The sequence below is a fragment of the Nannobrachium achirus genome (genome assembly GCF_963921795.1).
Source record: "Nannobrachium achirus genome assembly, chromosome: 4".
Lineage (NCBI taxonomy): Eukaryota > Metazoa > Chordata > Actinopteri > Myctophiformes > Myctophidae > Nannobrachium > Nannobrachium achirus.
The window spans coordinates 23,729,119-23,747,560 of NC_137813.1; the positions used below are offsets into that span (position 1 = coordinate 23,729,119).

At 40.9% G+C, this 18,442-nt stretch overlaps 1 protein-coding gene across 2 annotated transcripts in view; it reads left to right on the forward strand.

The window, feature by feature from the left end:
• The first annotated feature begins 4,014 nt into the window (after nucleotides 1-4,014).
• The window catches only part of grb2b (growth factor receptor-bound protein 2b), a 46,144-nt gene continuing 31,716 nt past the window's right edge, over nucleotides 4,015-18,442 (forward strand). For both annotated transcript variants that reach the window (XM_080723587.1, XM_080723588.1), the window contains exons 1-2: nucleotides 4,015-4,154; nucleotides 6,728-6,984. In XM_080723587.1, the coding sequence (XP_080579713.1) occupies nucleotides 6,907-6,984 (78 nt within the window). In that variant the 5' untranslated portion in view covers nucleotides 4,015-4,154; nucleotides 6,728-6,906. The remainder of the gene's footprint in view (nucleotides 4,155-6,727; nucleotides 6,985-18,442) is intronic.

The window sequence follows — 18,442 nt, forward strand, 5'->3', positions numbered from 1 at the left end:
GATACTTAAATGGTTTCCTGTGGAAATAAGCTTAGTCTTTTCTAGGATCTCCTTTTAGTAGACCTTGTATCAGTGAACTGTACTGTCATGAAACTGTACCTTTTCCTATGCAAACTTCTAATAAAGTCTTCAATCAATCAATCAATCCTTAGCTGCACCGTTATGTTTGCAGTTTGCACAGTACTTTGTTTTCCACTAGGTGTCACACTTTTCAATGTATTCAGCTGTAGGCCTAATTTAAACTCCATTATAGACCCGAACCTATGGTATGGTTGGTATAGCCTAAACTACAATGTCACTGAACTAATGAATTAAAAGCCAATTCATACCTCAGACTCTATTAATGCATGCCTATGGGGTTTCTGGTTCCCACAGTTCTGTTGCACAGCACATCAGAGATTCTTCTAAATTGTCTCGATTGTCAAATTTTTTGTCCTGTTTACCTATGTTTGGTCCACATAATCAGACTCATTTTAAATTGCAGTGCACCAGATAATTTCTCCATCCTTATCTTGCCTAAATGTCTTTCATCGTGCAGGCCCGATGTTTGCACTGCAGCAGTTTGCACAGTGGGCCACTCAGGACCGGTTCCTGGCATAGGCAACATAAGCGGTCGCTTAGGGCCACAACCATAAGGGGGCCACATCACAGGGAGAAGACTGCAACGCGTTTTGAGCTTGTAGATCAGCTATTTTTCACTATATGCATTGTGGAGTGAGTGTGAAGTGGCCCTCTCGACATGTGGCCAAGACCCACAGGTTAATATCGGAATACTGATATATTATTGATTTCAGCTGTTACCCACTTTAATTACTTCAGTCTATAGTAGTAGCATAATGACCAGTGCTATAGTCTTTTTTGTCAATGTATTTGCATTTCATAAGGTTAACTCATTGAGTGCCAATCCCGAACTAGTTCGGCTTTATTAGCGTATCGTAGAGTGCCGATCCCGAACAAGTTCGGCTTTAAAAAAAAAACAAAAAAAAAAGAAAATTGAAAAAAAAAAATTTGAATTTTTTTTTTTTTTTTTTGGACCCCATCAAATCTGGTGAACATGATTTCAATCGCGATTTTGCATGTTCCACCCCCATACAACCCCATCTAACATACAGGGCAGCCATTTTTGTTTACATTACATGTAAAACATAATGGCGATTATCTCAAGAATGCCTGAACGGATTTCCAATCGGATTTTTTTGTTTGAAAGCTGTGAACAAACTGCACAAATCCACTCCAATGCAATCCAGGATTGCATTGGATTTTTTAGAGCTCATTCTTCTCTGTTTTTTTCCCATGCATGAGGTGTGCAAGGTTTAATCATGGCTAAGTTGACGAAAATAAGGCTTCTAAAATGCTTGGTAGCCAATAGCTAACTTCAAGCTAACTTCATCCTCTTCCTGTACATGCACAAAGGAAAGTGTTCAGGCAAGTCATGGCTCCAGGGCTTGGGCATGCATTACCAGCATATCTCTATTATTCTCTGGTCACTGGGCGCCCTCTAGTGGTGATAGGCTGGCACTCAATGAGTTAACATACGAACATATAAATGTATTTGAAATTAAATAATAATGTTACTTTTCAGGATTCCCAAAAAAAAATAGCTAAAAAGAATACAGGATTCCAATTTAAAACAATTTGAAAATAATGGATCACCGCAATGCTTGTAGATCAATTCTTTTACAATATGCATTGTGGCCCTCTGGAGTGATTGTGAAATATAGTGGCCCTCTCCATCATCTAAGTTGCCCACTCCTACCCTATCCAAATGCTACTTATTATTTTAATGCGCAATAAAATTTAGCATTACACTCATGTTTTTGGACAAATTAAACAGTGTCTAGAAATAGATAATGTATTAGAATAGTTATATCTTGGTTTTGAAATGTTTTTCATTAGAGCATAGGCCTACATGTTTCTGTTTTAATAGCTTTTAACCAGAGAGAATGATCTAATAATGTTTTACCTCCATTGTAAACTTTATTGTGTGTTATAGGTAGAACTGTCTGATCTGTGCCAAAATGCAGATTTCTATGCATTTCTGGGGTTTTGACCGCCCCTCAAAACCCCAAATATTTTTGGCCGCCCGCCGGCCAGGATGTATCCCTAATTTGAATCTCTGGGAGTTGGCAACCCTATGTGTAGTTAGTAGATACATGCTTGAGTGCTAACAACAGACACCACATGTTCTACTAGATAGAAGAAGACATTATTATTTATAACTTTGGTTTTGGCGATTCAAAGACAGTTAATAAGTGCGTGCGTCCGTCAGTGGGGGGCCACCTAAAATAATCTTGCTTAGGGCCACCTGAACCCTAGAACCGGCCCTGGGGCCACTGGGCCTACTTCGTTTTCCACTATCTTCACAATGTATTGCTACGGTATCACACAAGTGTCAAGTAAATTCAATCAATGTATAACAATTAAATCAGGTTTGAATACGAAGTGAAAGGACTTGTTATAAGGGTTTGTTATAGCCGCGAATAAATTGCATCTCTAGATTTTCTTAGGCAATGTTGAATAGAGTTTAGAGTTGCAACACCAACCATTTACAGCCCATAGGCCTACCAAAGAGAAAAGTCCTATCTGATATATTGTATTAAACACAACAACGTTAAACTCATCAACATTGCAGGCAGCTGTACGGAAAGCTTGAATTATCCTCTTTTTATCTGCAAAGTGTTTGTTTCATAAAAAAAATCCACTGTAGACATGTTATTCAATTCAAAGGAGCTTTATTGGCACGGATCTCCTTTTAGTAGACCTTGTACCAGTGAACTGTACGGTCATTAAACTGTCTGTAGCCTACCTTTTCATATGCAAACTTCTAATAAAGTCTTCAATCAATCAAAACGTTTACATTGCCAAATCAAGTGTCAAAATAAAACAGTTGAAAATGGGGAACCAATATATAGGCCTACAGTTGGAGGGGGTATTGTGTAAACCAGGGGTCAACAACCTTTTTGAAATGAAGTGCAAGTGCAATTTCTTTATTTTCTAGATTGTCAGTGTGCCAATCACTGCCATGTCAACACTCCATCAAACATTCTGACATATTTTGATGGCAGGACACTCAACAGTAAACAAACCAACATAAAGTTTAAGTGCGGGTATCTGTAGGCCTACATATCTAAAGTGACAATTTAAGTTTAATAGTCTACCTCTAAAATGACAAGTTAAATATTGGCCAAATAGTCAAATAGGCCTATTAGAGGCAGAAATTGTGAAAATAGCAGATCTACATGCTGATGTACAAGTAGATCTGCTATTTTCACAATAGAACCGTGTTATAAAATGTAATGCCTCAACTTTTAGGCTAGTATTCGTCAGGGTGGGGGTGGTGGGGGGCCCGGGTCCCCAGTTAAAATAGAATTATTTTGGGGGGTCGCGGGCCTGAAAAGGTTGAGAACCACTGCTTTTATGAAGCAGACTCGTGTCTTGCACACCAGTCATGTTGCCATACCTTAGCAACAGCAATGATACATTTATTTTTAAGAAGTACATTATATTTTTCCCCCGTTTCTACGGTTTGTTCAAGTGCAGCTAAACTTGGCATAAAATAGTAAATGTGCCACAAACAATAATGAATTGCACCTAGCTGACCTGCGGAACCTGGGAATATACCATTTTGTCAAGATGGGAGAATACAAGTGTGGAGAATATAATTATAATACCTTGTTAAAGTGACCATTTTGTTACATTTTGCATTTGTAGTAATTTAACAAGATAATAACCAGCACACATTGACAAAAAGACATTCATGGATTTATATTTAAAAGTAACTTTTATCTCCCCCCCTCAGGGGGCCATACCCTGGACCCAGCCTGGACCCAGGGTATGGCAGCTGCATGAGCTGCATACCCCTGCCATACCCAATAATTGACGCCACTGAATTGAAGTACGAATCGGGCTTTTTGGGCTTTGACGCAGCCGACAGGGAGGAGCTCAGCTCTGACAGGAAGCGGAAAGCAACCCTGCTAGCCGTGATGCTAACGCAGCTAAAGGCTGAGAGAGGAGAGACTCCCAGTTCGGGTGGAGAGCGAAGCCACACAGCGTCACAACAAACCTCTCCACAATAACACAAAAGGCTGGATAAATAACAACAGCACGGCGTCCGTTCGGCACAGAGGCGGTATCTGAACCACACACCTGGAGTGGTGAGTTTGTTGGATGCGTAACTTGTACAATTGTTGTCTTCTTCTGACGATGCGAGCTAACGGTAGCTAAGTTAGGTTGCTATCAAGCTGTTAGCCAGGCTAAAACAACAGCCTGCTGCTGTTGCTGCTGCGTTGTGGGGGAAAAAAGTGTTTTCTTATTTTCTGTTGTTTAACTGGAAACTTGACAGTAAAACAGTGTGACTGTAATGTAATTAAACGTGTGTGTTCTCCATGTTCAACAAAAACAAAACAAAAAACAATTGATATATCCACGGGTTGTTAACCCTATCCAAGAAGACAGTTCGGCGTCTTAAATGGGGTTTAATTTATACACCGTCGAGCGGGGCGAGCTTCTTTAATCGACAAAAAATACGTATTTTCAAATGGGGAGGAAAGTCACATCGACACCTTATTTCCATTTGAAAATACGTCATTTTTGTTGAGCGAAAGGGTCGCGCGGCGAGACCAGATTGACGACGATAAGCCTGGGGCTGCAGCTGGTTAAGCTTTATTTATATATACTCCGTAGTACAACGGTATCGCCTGCCAACAGCTGTATATTGCTAACTGTAGAGTTTAGAAGTTTCACCCTAATTGGGATTTCACCTTTTCTAGTTGCCTTAAGTCTCAATTATAGTTGTAATGCTACATCTGTTACATGAAATGTCAGAACCCGTTAAGATGTCAATTTGGTCATGGCTACGTGCTAATTATTGAGCACCATGGGGGTCATTATAGACACCTGAAAATGTCCTCTTGTTGCTCATGGATATATCTACTGTAAATAACTGCTTCAAGACAAGTTTACTTTGTCTGGAGTCAGGCTGACTTGTGGGACTAGGAACTGCAAGCTTGCTTTAAAGCACAGCGTTGTGAATTTTCTACAATTTGAGCCAAATTATCCTCGTATTAAATTGAATTCTGAAATTAGCACAGCCCTTAGAATAACCTCAACTAAGGTAACAGGCTAGCTGTATCCATTTAAATCAGTAAGTCATTTTATTGATGGTGGCTGTACTTTTTTTGTGAGTTTACAACTTCCAGCTGGGCTAGCGGATGAACTGTCAGGAGATGCTTATCTATGATCCTAACTTAGAATAAATTCCCTCAACCCCATGTGCAATATGTAACATTGTGGCAATTGGCAAATTGCATCAGTTTATTGCAATACACCCACAGAATAGAAAGTAAAATCTAAATTAGAATAGTTTCAACATTTCCTTGTTTGCTGTGGTTAAAAGCTCTTGGTCCATTCAAGAAATGCTTGTCAATGGGATTTCAGCCTTCATGACCAGTTTCGACATCCTTTTATTTCGACACACTCAAAAAATACCCGAAAGCTGTAATTTAAGGAAGTAGACGTATGTGTTTTCCATGATCAAAAAGGCATGCCTTCCACGGGTAAAATAGGGAATATGTGCGTTGTTTGTAAAAAAAAAAAAAAGAATCTGGTACAACAATAGGTGAATGGCTGTGACCCCTTGTGGTTTACCAGCAGCCGAATATATGTGATGTAATGTAAAATATTTGTGTTGTATTATAACGTAATGAAAACAAATCAAGACAAGACAATAAATGTTGAAACTGAAAAGCCCTGACGTCACACATTTAATGACTGATGATGATTTACAGTTGTTTACAAGCATGCCATAGAGGCACACATACTTGCCAAAATTCAAGGATTGGGCATCACAAACAACTGGATCACGTTCAGATTCGTAAAAGTCAAACATGTTTGATATAATCGTGATGTCTCTGACTGGTCCCAGGCGTGATCAGAAGATATGAATCCTAAACCTCTGCACATTATACAATGATGTGGCCAAGTGTCCATCCATGGTGACCTGCCCTAATTTGCCCAGACCAGTGCATATCTTGAATATAATGTCTTCATTGCCAAAACAGGTTTAAGATGTCAGATCAGTGTTCTTGGTAGATTTAGAGTCTTAATAGGTGGATTGGAAGAGAAGAAAAAATGTAGACTACTTGTTGCAGCTTTTCCTAATTTTGCGTGAGTGTTGTATGCAAAGAGATCATGGCATCAAACACAATATTTACTTGTTATTAATATTACCCTAGTATGTCAGCCAAGGACACGTATAAGTTTTGTTTTTATGACGTATAAAGTGTCAGTTAAGTTTTAAATTACATCAATGCATTTTCCATGACCAGGCCAAAATCAGTAAAGTCACTGATATTCATATTTTATGACATCTGACATTTGGCATTTCCTTTTTAGTGATAATTGAATACAATATACAGAAGTGCAACGTTTAGCTGAGTAAACAACATTTCAGCAGCACAACTTCAGACGTAGTTTAACCTCCAATTTATTATAATACCACAGAAGAAAATATACAATCTGCAAGGTTATAATGGGTTGCAATGTATTGTGAGCTTGTTGGACATTGTTTGTCTTGCTATATATTTTCCCCTCAACAATTGTCACCTACAATAATGACATGCCCAAAATAGGGACATCAGGTTGTAAGTTGACTGGTTAACTGTGCTGATGTGGATGGTTTATGCTTTTTAATGCTCCTGGATGAATGACACATTGCTGTTGTTTGCAGGTACCTTACTGTGACCTTTATGTGAGGACCAAGCTGTGAAGGGAACGGGTCATAGACGGGAGGAGAGACTCGGAGAGAGGCGGCCAGCCACAGAATTCTGGATCTGTGTTTTTACTTTTGAGTCAGCCCTTCAATCACACAACTATAGCCAAACAGGTTTCCAACGAGATACCAGAACGATGGAGGCCATTGCCAAATACGATTTCAAAGCCACTGCTGATGATGAACTTAGTTTTAAACGCGGGGAAATCCTCAAGGTAAATGTCAACTTTTTTTCTCATCTTATGACGTGCCGATTGGTCATCATGATTGTCAGATGGTGGAATAAATCCTTTGGGATTACATGGCTGCACTTCTGTATTTTACTTGCAATACATCTTCTGGATTAACGACTTGCATGAAAGCAGATTTCTCGCCCATCCGTGGACTTCTCGGCTGTTTCCGAATTCTCTGCCGTCTGCAGAACAGTCGTGCGTGCCGACGGCAGAGAGGCGGGATGCCGGCGGGGCAGCGGAGCGGCGTGGCAGAAAAAACCTGACGAATTTTATAGCGCTGTATAGAGCCCACACCCTCTCTCTCCCTCTCTCCAGTGTCTGGTTGCCTGCCTCGCCACTGGCTATGTTTTTGTACACTGTCGTACAGCTGTGTTGCGCACCGAACTTCAAGACGTGCTGCTTTATAGACCTTATTCACACCACGGCCATCTTTGATCACATGACCACGTCGGGTGGCAAGCAGCCAATCAGAAGCTTCCGTGGGTGGGTCTTGCCTTACCCAAAATGCTGTTTTGAGCTTCTGATTGATTGTCTGCTTGCTAACCGACGTGGTCATGTGATCAAAGAAGGCCGCGGTGTGAATAAGGACTATAGCGATGCATTGTGAGCTTGTAGATCGCTATTTTCAGCGCAGTGCTGTTGTATGTATACTATGTAATATAAATCATACTTAAAACGCCAAGACATCATCTGAGGGGAAATACTGGCACAAGATGTCTATACTTTTCTCTTCGCCAATTTCTTTCTTTCTATTAGTCTTGGCCTTTCCCTATTGTGTTGTAGTTCATATCTATCTCTGATTCTGTGAAGTGTACATATGTTATGTACAGAGGAGGGATAGTGAGTATATCGGTAGAGGTTGGAATTGCCAGGCAGGAGGCCTAGAGGATTAGCAAAGAGGAGATTTATGGATGTAGAAGGTAGCTGGTGTCAAAAAAGAGGACGCAGAGGACAGGGTGAAATGGAGGAAGATGATTTGCTGTGGTGACCCCTGAAAAGAAAAGATAATGATGAACTTTGCATCTTAGTCCCTTGTGTATTCTGACTTTCCAAGAAGTAGTGCATAGAATGTAGAATAGGAGACATCTGTACTGTATGCATACATTACACCTCATAGCTTACCTACATAATTCTGATCATTAAAATAAATAACTGTAGGCTACTACCGTTTCTGTCTATCTCTCATCTCCTGCTGTCTCCTCTCTCTCACACACACACACACACACACACACACACACACACACACACACACACACACACACAGAGCAGCAGCAAAATGTAATCTGAAGTGTGTAAGAGTTTAATTTCCTCATGAGCCATTATTAAGGGGACCTCTTTAATCTTTCATTGAAACCTCAAGTTGATGTGGGTCCTTGGGCGTGACATTATTCAAAGGCTCACCGTCTTTCTTGTTGCCTGAAAAGGGGTCGAGTTGTCCATGGAGCTTAATGAGATGACGATATTAGAAGGGGACAAAGATTTCTCTACGTAAGTGTGTACTGTGTATGTTTGGATTTATGCAAGTACAATCATGATGATCTCTGTTTAATGTGTGAGTCTTGTGAGAGGAGAGTTAGTGTGCATAACATCAAGATAAAGGTTAAAAAAAGATGTGTTTGTTGCTGAATTCACTACATTTAAACCTCTTGACAATGCCTGGCTTAATAGATTGATACATTTTTGTTGCCTTTCAGGTAAATACTTGTGCTGCCTACAGCAGTTGTTTACCTGAATGATTTATCTTGAGGCTAAGTACTACAGTACATAAAAGCCATTTTTGTAGTAGAAGCATAAGCATAACTGAGGCACCTCTCCAATCTGAACCCTGCATGTTTTCAGTGTAACCTGTCATTCTGTTTTGATCACAACAGTAGTTTGTTTTCATGGGCAACTGGTACGTTAACTCTGACAAGCAGGTGGAGCGAACATTGTTATGGTGCATGCAACCTCGGCACAGCTGTCACTAATATGTCATTTTTAGTGAAATTTCCAAAAACTGCAGCTCCAAAATAATCTACTTAAAACTAGGCCTGCAGTTATTTGCAGACAGTAGGACCAGCATGACTAGAGCTTTTAGTTACAACTAGAAACGGATGATGCTCCTCTCCCCAGTTTCAGCACCCTCCTTGCCCACAGATTGTAGGTTCTCGCCCTCAGAGCGCCATGTGGCGCTCAGGCCATCATGATCTCACGCCAACCGCCTCCAAGCATCTCGCAAGCAGCGTTAGCAGAGTTATGCATGAATATTCATCCAAAGGAAAAGCGAGGCCAATAGCTACTGTAGATGCCAGTGCTTTAGGACGGCAGCCAGGGCCATACAGTTTCCTGCTGGATTTGTGCAAGCCTGAGGCACAACTACCACATGCTGCCCGCCACGGTCCCTAGCATCATCGGAGAGGCGATCAGAGAGGGGGAGGATATTAGATTCATGGAAGGCAGACATTAGCCAAAAGACAAAATATGTTCTTATTGCATGGCTATCTAGAAATCTTGTAGCCTAAGGGTCCTCCCGTTCAGTGTAATTTTAATCACTTCAACTTAGTGTTATTATGATTTTTTTTTAAGTAGGTCACTGCCTAGTGCCTACTGATAGCAGCTTATATTATCTGTTGTAATAGAGAACTGAAGTCCTGACGTCACTCCCTATTTTTGGAACATATTTTTTATATGACGTGATCTAAGATTTGCCAATGGTAATTACAATACAAAAAATAACACTCCTACTCCTCCCACAGTTTTGGTGGTACCAAATATGGGGATGCAATTTCCAATTGCATCTTTCTGTTCTGTACTGTAAGTGAGGTACAGTACTGTAGCCAGGTCTTGATGAGAGACGTTATTTTAGACATTCAGCATTAAGACGAGTTGTCTGCTGACCTAGATAAGTCAACTGTGTTTGTCTCTGATTACATGCCAGTAAATATGTTTTTTTCCCCCTTCTGATCGCTGAATAAGTAATTTGGGGGGGGGGGGGGGGGGATACTCTAAGGGAGAGAGTGTGTCACCCCAGGAAAACACTGAGCTCAATATGAGTAGGACCTATTAAATTTGCATATCTGAGAGGAGTAATTTCCCCCGAACTTTCATAGCTTCACACAACATACTTCCTACCATAACCAGATTTTGGAAGTTCAGACTCCGAAAGACATCAATGGGAAATGCCCCAGAATTTTAAGATTTTCTGTAACTGTGGGTGTATTTTCTTTTGTCTTATTTATTTATTTCTTACCATACAGGATAGTGTATTGAGAAAGTGGTAGAGAGAGGGGGGAAGCGATATGCGAGCGAGGCGCAACTGGAGCCAGACTTAAACTCGGGTCTTGTGCCTCACAAGGCGCATATGAAAATAATTTGCCACTGCGCAGAATACTTGTTACTATAATGTTTTCAGATAACATATTTTAGTGTGCTGATTAAGTTTACAATGAGTAATACATCGCCTGGACGTCATCTTGAATGAGATTCCTAACGGAGTAGCTCTGTAATTAAAATCGTCTGTGTTTGGATGAACGTGCAGCTATGGGAATCAAATCAGGGATCCAGATGCGTCACCGTTCCCATAGTCTGACTTCTGATATAAAACTACCGCGGATATGCTCAGCCACGTGTTTGTGTGTGTATGTCTTGTCAAACTGACACCCGATACCGCTCTCTCGGGAGAGAGTTTCTTCACTCCTCTCCCCCTTAAAGTTTCCCTCCATAAACTTCACTTTAAAGTTACGTTCAAGAAACTTTAATAATTATGACAACGGCAAAAGTTTTATGTAACATTTGTCCGTCCGTAATGTACAGGACCTAGCTTCTCTGCTCCTCTCTGTCATACTGACTCGAGACGAGTCGAGACGCTGTGCCTCAATGTCCATAGCCCAAGTAGTTCTTGTGTCCCCGCTCTCCCTCTCTCTGCCTGCCTCAGGCTGTTCCATGCATTCTGACCGGTGCAAGAGTTCAGAGATCCCATAGCCCAGAGGGAACGGGACCGTCGGCTGACACTTTGATTGGTCCAAGAAAACCACACCCCTTTTTCTGAGCTAGACTTAGCAAAAATGTTTGCAATAAAGCCATTTCATGATGTTGTCCTTATAACCTTTACAAGAAGATTCCCTATCTGCAGTCATGGAGTACTTGTCTTTGTAGGAACTAGTGGTTTGATGAAAATAACTTTTAATAAGCAGGAGAGGACAACAACACCATCACGTAGGGCCTACGTGATTAACAAATTGGCATATAATGATAAGTCTACGTCGTAGGCTAATCATTATATGCTAATTTATTAATCCAGTAGTGTGACTGTCGCCCGTCACACTGATGAAAAGACAAGAAGCAGAGCTGGAGGTAGCAGAGACTAAAATGTTGAGGTTCTCTCTGGGAGTAATGAGAATGGATAGGATCAGGAACGAGTACATTAGAGGGACAGCGCTGCGCATGTCAGATGTTTTGGAGATAAAGCCAGAGAGGCCAGACTGAGATGGTTTGGACATCATCATGTACAGAGGAGCGATAATGAGTATATCGTAGAAGGATGCTGAGGAACTTGCAGGCAGGAGGCCTACAGGAAGACAAAAGTGGAGATTTATGGATGTTGTGAAAGAGGACATGAAGTTAGTTGGTGTGAAAGAAGAGGAGGCAGAGGACAGGGTGAGATGGAGGCAGATGATCCCCTGAAGGGAACAGCCGAAAAGAAAAGAAGAAGCGTGACTGTCGCCCACCGAATATAGACGTAGACAAAGATGTACACACATGAATTGACAATTGTCATTAATGCTTGTGGATCCTGTTGCATATTATGATTATAATTTATCATCATTAATCACAGCCTTTGCTAATCGCATGGTTTCATTTGATTTTAAAATGTGTAATCGTTCAGCCCTAGTCTTATCTATGGCTGTGGTACATCATATGGAAGTGAACGAGGATGAAGATGGAGGAGGAAGCAAATTTGATGCTAACCTCACATTACTGTAGATGTACGTATATATGCATCCTCCCCACATGTTTTGGTAGATTACTCATAATGCCTCCCTTACTGGCAAGGGTTTCATTATAAAGTGTGAACAAGCGTGTGTGTCATCATTGACCTTAGTAAATTGCAACCACACTTGTAGTTCTGTGTTTGTATTTTTAAGGGCACAGACAAGTGTTGAGAGAGAGAGGCAAGATTATGTTCATATTGCGATGAATTACCGGTACATGAAAATCACTTTTTCCGCCACAGAAATCTCATGCAATATTTTCTACAGAAATAATTGCAGAATCAATAATGTCAGACCAAATTGACTAATTTAGCACCAGTTCCTGTTTAGAATGTCTAGCTACCACATTGAAGTGCTAGTGCACCCTTTGCATTACTTGAACCTTTATCAAAAGCCCTAGAGAATTCAACACAAAGAGTTATTTCTGGACAAAGAATCTGTAATGGGGAACTAAGGCTTATTCAACGGTTTACCCGTTTAGCTATTTAAACTGACTAATTTTCTTTCTCCTCTGTCTTTATCTATTCTGTATGTACATTATAGCCAAACATTTCATATTTTGACTGATACTGACTAGGGATGTGCCCATCAATTAATTTCACTGATGTTTTTAACTGTCATTTTTTAAAACCTTTTATTTGAATAGTGCAAAGGTAGGTCAAAAATGTTGTCACTCCACAAGTCGGATGCCGGGCAGGAGCATTACTGTCTGACCAGCTCCCCTTCAACCATAGCATACATGTAGTATTGGATATTAAGACAAAAAGCTGTGATTAAACTGTAGACCCTAGTACAGGTGTCCCACTGTTTTTATTTATTTTGTATTTTTATTTGTATTGCTTTTTCTTGGTGCTTTATTTGACAGTAGGGAGACAGGAATGGCAGGAGAGAGAGCGGATGACTTGCAGCAAAGAGCCTCAGTGGTCTGCTCAGATTCAAACCCGAGCCATCTGTGGCAAGGACTGAGGTTGTTAACTTGAACAGTGCATCTAGAAACACCTGTCTGCCTCTGAATTTCTGCTGAGAGAGAGAACTTGCTGATGCAAGATAACAACCTTGTGTCTTGTTGCTATGCGCACTCTAGCCATGGTGTAAGATCATTTCGATTAATTAAACTGTATTCAGCACTCATCTAAAATTGTCACCTTTTAAATTATATTAACCAGCGGTATAAAAACAACATTTTGGCCTCTCCGGCCTTCGTCAGGTGTGTATACTGATACGTAATACTTAATATAGAAACTGTCATTAAATAGGAGTAAACTTGATTTAGGCCAAATTATTTACTGACATAGACCAAAATCAGCCATTTATTTTAGCTCAAGTCTCAAAATCATGTGACTTAGGCCCAAAACATACCTATTTTGGCCTAAGTTGGTAAATAATTTGGCCTTTATACTAATAGGGGCAGGAACAGCATGATCCTTTTCAATTAGGAGATAGGCGAATTTACCAGAGGTGGCCTGGCCAGTGTCATGAAGTGTCTGATATAAACTTCTTCAAAAAAGATGGCAGTTTAACAAGGTGACAAAATGTAACATTTTGGAGTGAAACAAATTTTGAAGATCTCAATGTTTTGTGAAATATCGAAACTAAGTGCCCTAAGCATTTGCACAGTACTTTACACGACATTACAGTATTGCACATGACATGTTTTAAAGTAAATAAGGAAATAATTTGGTGTCCACAGATTGGTCTTTTTTTCTTGATTTCTTCCTTTTCTTTTTTTTTTCTTCACTCATTGCTCATGCAACAGTCTCATGCCTGAATGTTTACCCCCAGGTGACTTCTGGGAGACAGGATAGAACAGGCTTCTCTTTACTCACTTATGAACACAACACTCTGGTGCGTTCCTACAAATGTACTCTGCAGCAGACATTCGAGGAATAGATTTTATGGTCATTTACTGTGTAAATGCGTAATATCTTTTTTGACATTGGGATTGTATTCGTGGGGTGACCAAGTGGTTTGGTACCCAGCGGCTGTAGTACACGTAAAAGCCTCCCGGTGCACGAAGACAGTATGGTTGTTGTCTGTGCTCGCCACCGCTCACCACTGCTGTCTGTCTGATAAGTCTAACCAGCTCTGCTGTTCAGACAAGAGGTCCCTCGCAACGGCTACCAGGCGTGTGTAAAGGCTTTGTTCATTCAAAGCTCCATAAGTGTCTCAACAGTAGCACTGGGAGATGGTAGCTGTTGTTTTATATCTACCCCCCTCTGGTCTACAGGAGCATCTGTGGTGAGCTTCTCTTGTGTTTTAGGAACTCTGTGTATTAGTGTGTGAAGGCACAGACTGTGTTGGTCTGTGTGTGCATTGTAGCACACCACAAAGCGCCTTGGTCAGCCCTTTGTGTCAGTGGCCACTGGCCACCATCAGCCTCCACAATTAAGCTTGATCCTCATATTATGAGAACTTTAGAACTTTGAGTTTTGGTTAACATTACATTTGAGTTTAAAAAATATATACCGTATTATACAGAATATAACACGATATTTTATTCTAATAAACATATCCTCAAAATAGGGGGTCGTATTATAATCAGTGATTAGACTTTTCACCGGAGCGATACGTTATGTATCTTTCAGTCACAGCCCCCGCAATCTCCTACGGTAATTACACTACATGATGCGCAGCAAAAATTGGACCTCGGCTCACTTCACTTCACCTCCCGTTTGGCAAAGTCGGATGGCTTGACTCTCCAGTGACATTTTCCATTGTCATAATACACTTGGCCTGAAAAAAAAGGGTATTGGAGCAATCCTATTTTCTAGTTCTTAGCTAAAGAAATTGGTATCGGAAAAATCGGTTTTGGCAGGTCAGACCTTCATAAAACCGGAGGGATCGGTATTGGCCAAGAATTTTGCAATCGGTCCATCTCTACTAGCTGCCACGGTTTGAAATTCAGGCAAAGTCCAGGATGACATGGAGATCTGCCTGGGTTTTGGACTGGTGTTGGCTGAGTGCCACCTGGGGTCCTTGGTGGCATTTTGCCGACACCAGTTTAAAAATTCTGAATAACATGGAGATCCATGCAATTCTTTTTGGATATCCACACATGGAGATCTGTGCAAATTATTGGGGGTAATATATTTGGATTTCCATGCAATTCTTTTGGCTGACACACGTGCATATCTCCTTGTATGGGGCGTTCTGTCTGTGACATCAGTTACTTTAATGTGTGTGAGCACAGATCTCCATACATGGAGATCTGTGCTTCCGTGCTTTTTGGGATCATTTTTTTGTCTCACACACAGCACAGAGTGAAAGTAGTGAAATGTCTCATTTTTATCCGCAAGTGACATTTGTAACCGGAAATTAATGGAAATTGACTTTGGACAAGTGCCATAAAAATGTAATGTCAAGCCCTGTTACACACATGTATCGATGGACTAAGAGTAGCTATATGGAATGGAATGGAATTATAACTGTCTATAATGATAACTATATTGTTCACCATTTTATTTGTCATAGTTGTGGTGTGAACTCTGCCATCCACTTGACTACGAACGATTTTGAAATGTATAATTGTATACAGCCCTTTAGACACACCTGGGGGAAATCCTGCATTGATGTCACACCTCCACGGATTGTGAGAAACCACATAGTTGATTTTGTTGTTTTCTGTATGTTTATGATTACCCATTTTGCATCTTATCAGCAATTGGCACACAGAGCTGTTAAAGCGTCAAGTTCCTGTTTTGTGTGTGGCAGACAGTTTTCGCACTGCTGAACAGTTGTTTGTTTCTTTGTCTAAAACATCTGTCTTAATCTCCTGATATGATAAAATAGTTTTGCCTCAAAATCACCTGTTTGAATGTAGTGTATGACCAAATAAGCTTCTAAACAAGTGTCAACCTGATCTAGTCTAGAAAGTGTAGACCTTTGAAAACTAGTGTTATGCGAATAAGGCATACAGATACTAGTCAAGTTTCACAACGTGTCATGTGATTTCCCATCCATTGGAGAGGCAAAAAAGGGAAGGAGCTAGCTACTCACATGTGCTTTTTCTGAAAACAGACTCATTCAGTGGTAACCTGGACATTATTGTCTCCACCAGCCGAAGGCTGAGGGAGAGTATGTTTTCCCCTCCGTCCGTGTGTCCGTCCGTCCGTGCGTCCGTCCGTCCGTCCGTGCGTCCGTGCGTCCTCGCAGTTTGTGAGCGCCAAATCTCAGTCGCCGTTGGCCCGGTCGCTGCCAAAGTGAGCACACACATTCCCTGGATGCCAATCTAGAACCTCTGCCCTAAATTTTTCAAATGGGCCTTTTCTAGCGCCAACTAGTGGCCGATATTTGCTAAACACATTTCTGTGCACTACTCTTACAGATTTTGTCCAAAAATCCTACAAATCGGTAGGCAATATCTCGACAGTCATGTGATCGACACGGATCTGTCCGATTTTGCATATTCCATCCTGATTGGCTAAGATTGGCTTCCAAAGTTTGTGGGATTGAGCCGTTTTGAACAAAATGCCTCAAATCACAAACGCAAAGTGCAATTATCATGAAATCGCGCACACACGTTCCCACTAGGCCGAGGAAGAAATGCCACTTAATTTTTTTTTATCAGCCTCATGGTGGCGCTATAACAGCCCGATTTGTGGTTTTACCTATAACTCCACCGATCAGTTTCAAACTTTGTAAGCGCACTCCCTAGAGGCTAAGGATAAACCTTTGCCCTGCATTTTTCACATCAGCCTTTTATAGCGCCACCTTTGGGCTGACTTATGTAAAACACATTTTTGGATATTACTCCTTGAGATTTTATCCAAAAATCATGCAAATCGGTGCACAGTATCTCTATAGTCATGTGATCAAGTCCGATCCGTCTGATATTTCACATTCCATCCTGATTGGCTAATATTAGCTTCCAAAGTTTGCAGGATTGCTCCGTTTTTGAACAAAATGCCTCAAATCATCAACGCAGCTTGCGATTACCGTGACATTTGCCACACATATTCCCACTAGGTCAAGGAACAAATGCTACCTTTTTAACATTGTCCTGTTATAGCGCCACCAGCAGGTAGACTTTAGCAAAACACATTTTTGGAACACAATGCTTGAAATCATGCATGCAGCGTCAGATTGCCATGAAAGATCTAAGGTGAAGAACATATGCCACCCTTTTTACATTGGCCTATTATACAGTAGCACCACCAGGACGCACGGCCTGGTGGAGACCTGTGCTCGGAAGAGCACTGCTTCTAGTTTTTGTCATGTAATGCCTGCTGTTTTAAGATGACATAGATTTGGTGTTCAATATTTGTAGCATGAAATGGGTGCTTGTCAATACTACAGTGCATGTACAAGAACGATGTCTTTACTCTGCTGACTAATAGATTAAAAAAGACATTTGAATGCATCTCAAATTAATTTAAAGGCCCTCTGTATATAGACAGAGCAAGCAAGACTGTAAAGTCATTGAGTGGCAAATCTTTTTTTAATTTTTTATTTGCCCTAGATTATTTCACTGAAGGCGACAAAGGTCAGGCCACATGGCCAAGCTGTTGATTGATCATGGCTTCGCCCTTCCAAGCACAAATGCATTAAGGTTAGGCTATGAACTATGCAAAGCCAGACCAGTTCATATGAACATTATATGGGCACACATTAAATCAATCTGTTGGAGATTCCCATTCATTTTAGTCGTATAATTATGTGTTTGTGGTCCTAATACCTTCACTTAACTTAAGTTCTGTCTAGTGTCTGCAGTTACAGGCAGGCCTGTTTAGGGACTTGTGTGTGTGTGCGTGCACGCCTGCCTTTTTTCTTGTGTCATGCAGTGGCATAAGTTAACATTTGGCTTACACTTTGCTCCATTTGTACACTCTTTGTAGTTGGCAACATAAAGGCCCTGACGCACTACGCAAATGTTGGGCTAAATGCACTGTAGGGTGCGTAATCTAGAGATTTGGTATTACAGTAAGTTGGTTAGATATATAATATTGCATGGGGAAAAGAAAGACGCGAAGTCATTGACTCTGTGATATATTAATACAGTCACCAAATCAAGCCCATATGTGGTGGTAGTGAGAGGTCTGCGTGGGTCGGTCACCTGAAATACATGTTGAATCGGCGGCGGAGCGTGTTTATGAGAACGAGAGTAGGAGTTTATGAGGAGGCGCAAGGCAGAGAGTGTGAGTGAGGCAGATATTTGATGTCGGTCAAACATAGGTATGATCCTTTTTGTAGGCTCCCTTGTCTGTGAAATGTATCATTACACTTGATTTCCTGATTGCAATGTCAAAATTGAAAATCTGATAATAAACCTTGTTTAAAAAAACATACATTCTCAATCGCATTTGCCCAAACATTTTGATGCCATGTCAGTGTTGCAGACGAGCAACTAAAACACTGCCCACTGAAGGCACAGAAAAGCATTCATGAACCTATAGTCTGTAACAGTCGGGAATCGGGACAAGACGGTTTGGTGTGTATACCTTTAAAAATCTTCTAAAATAGCTGACATAGCG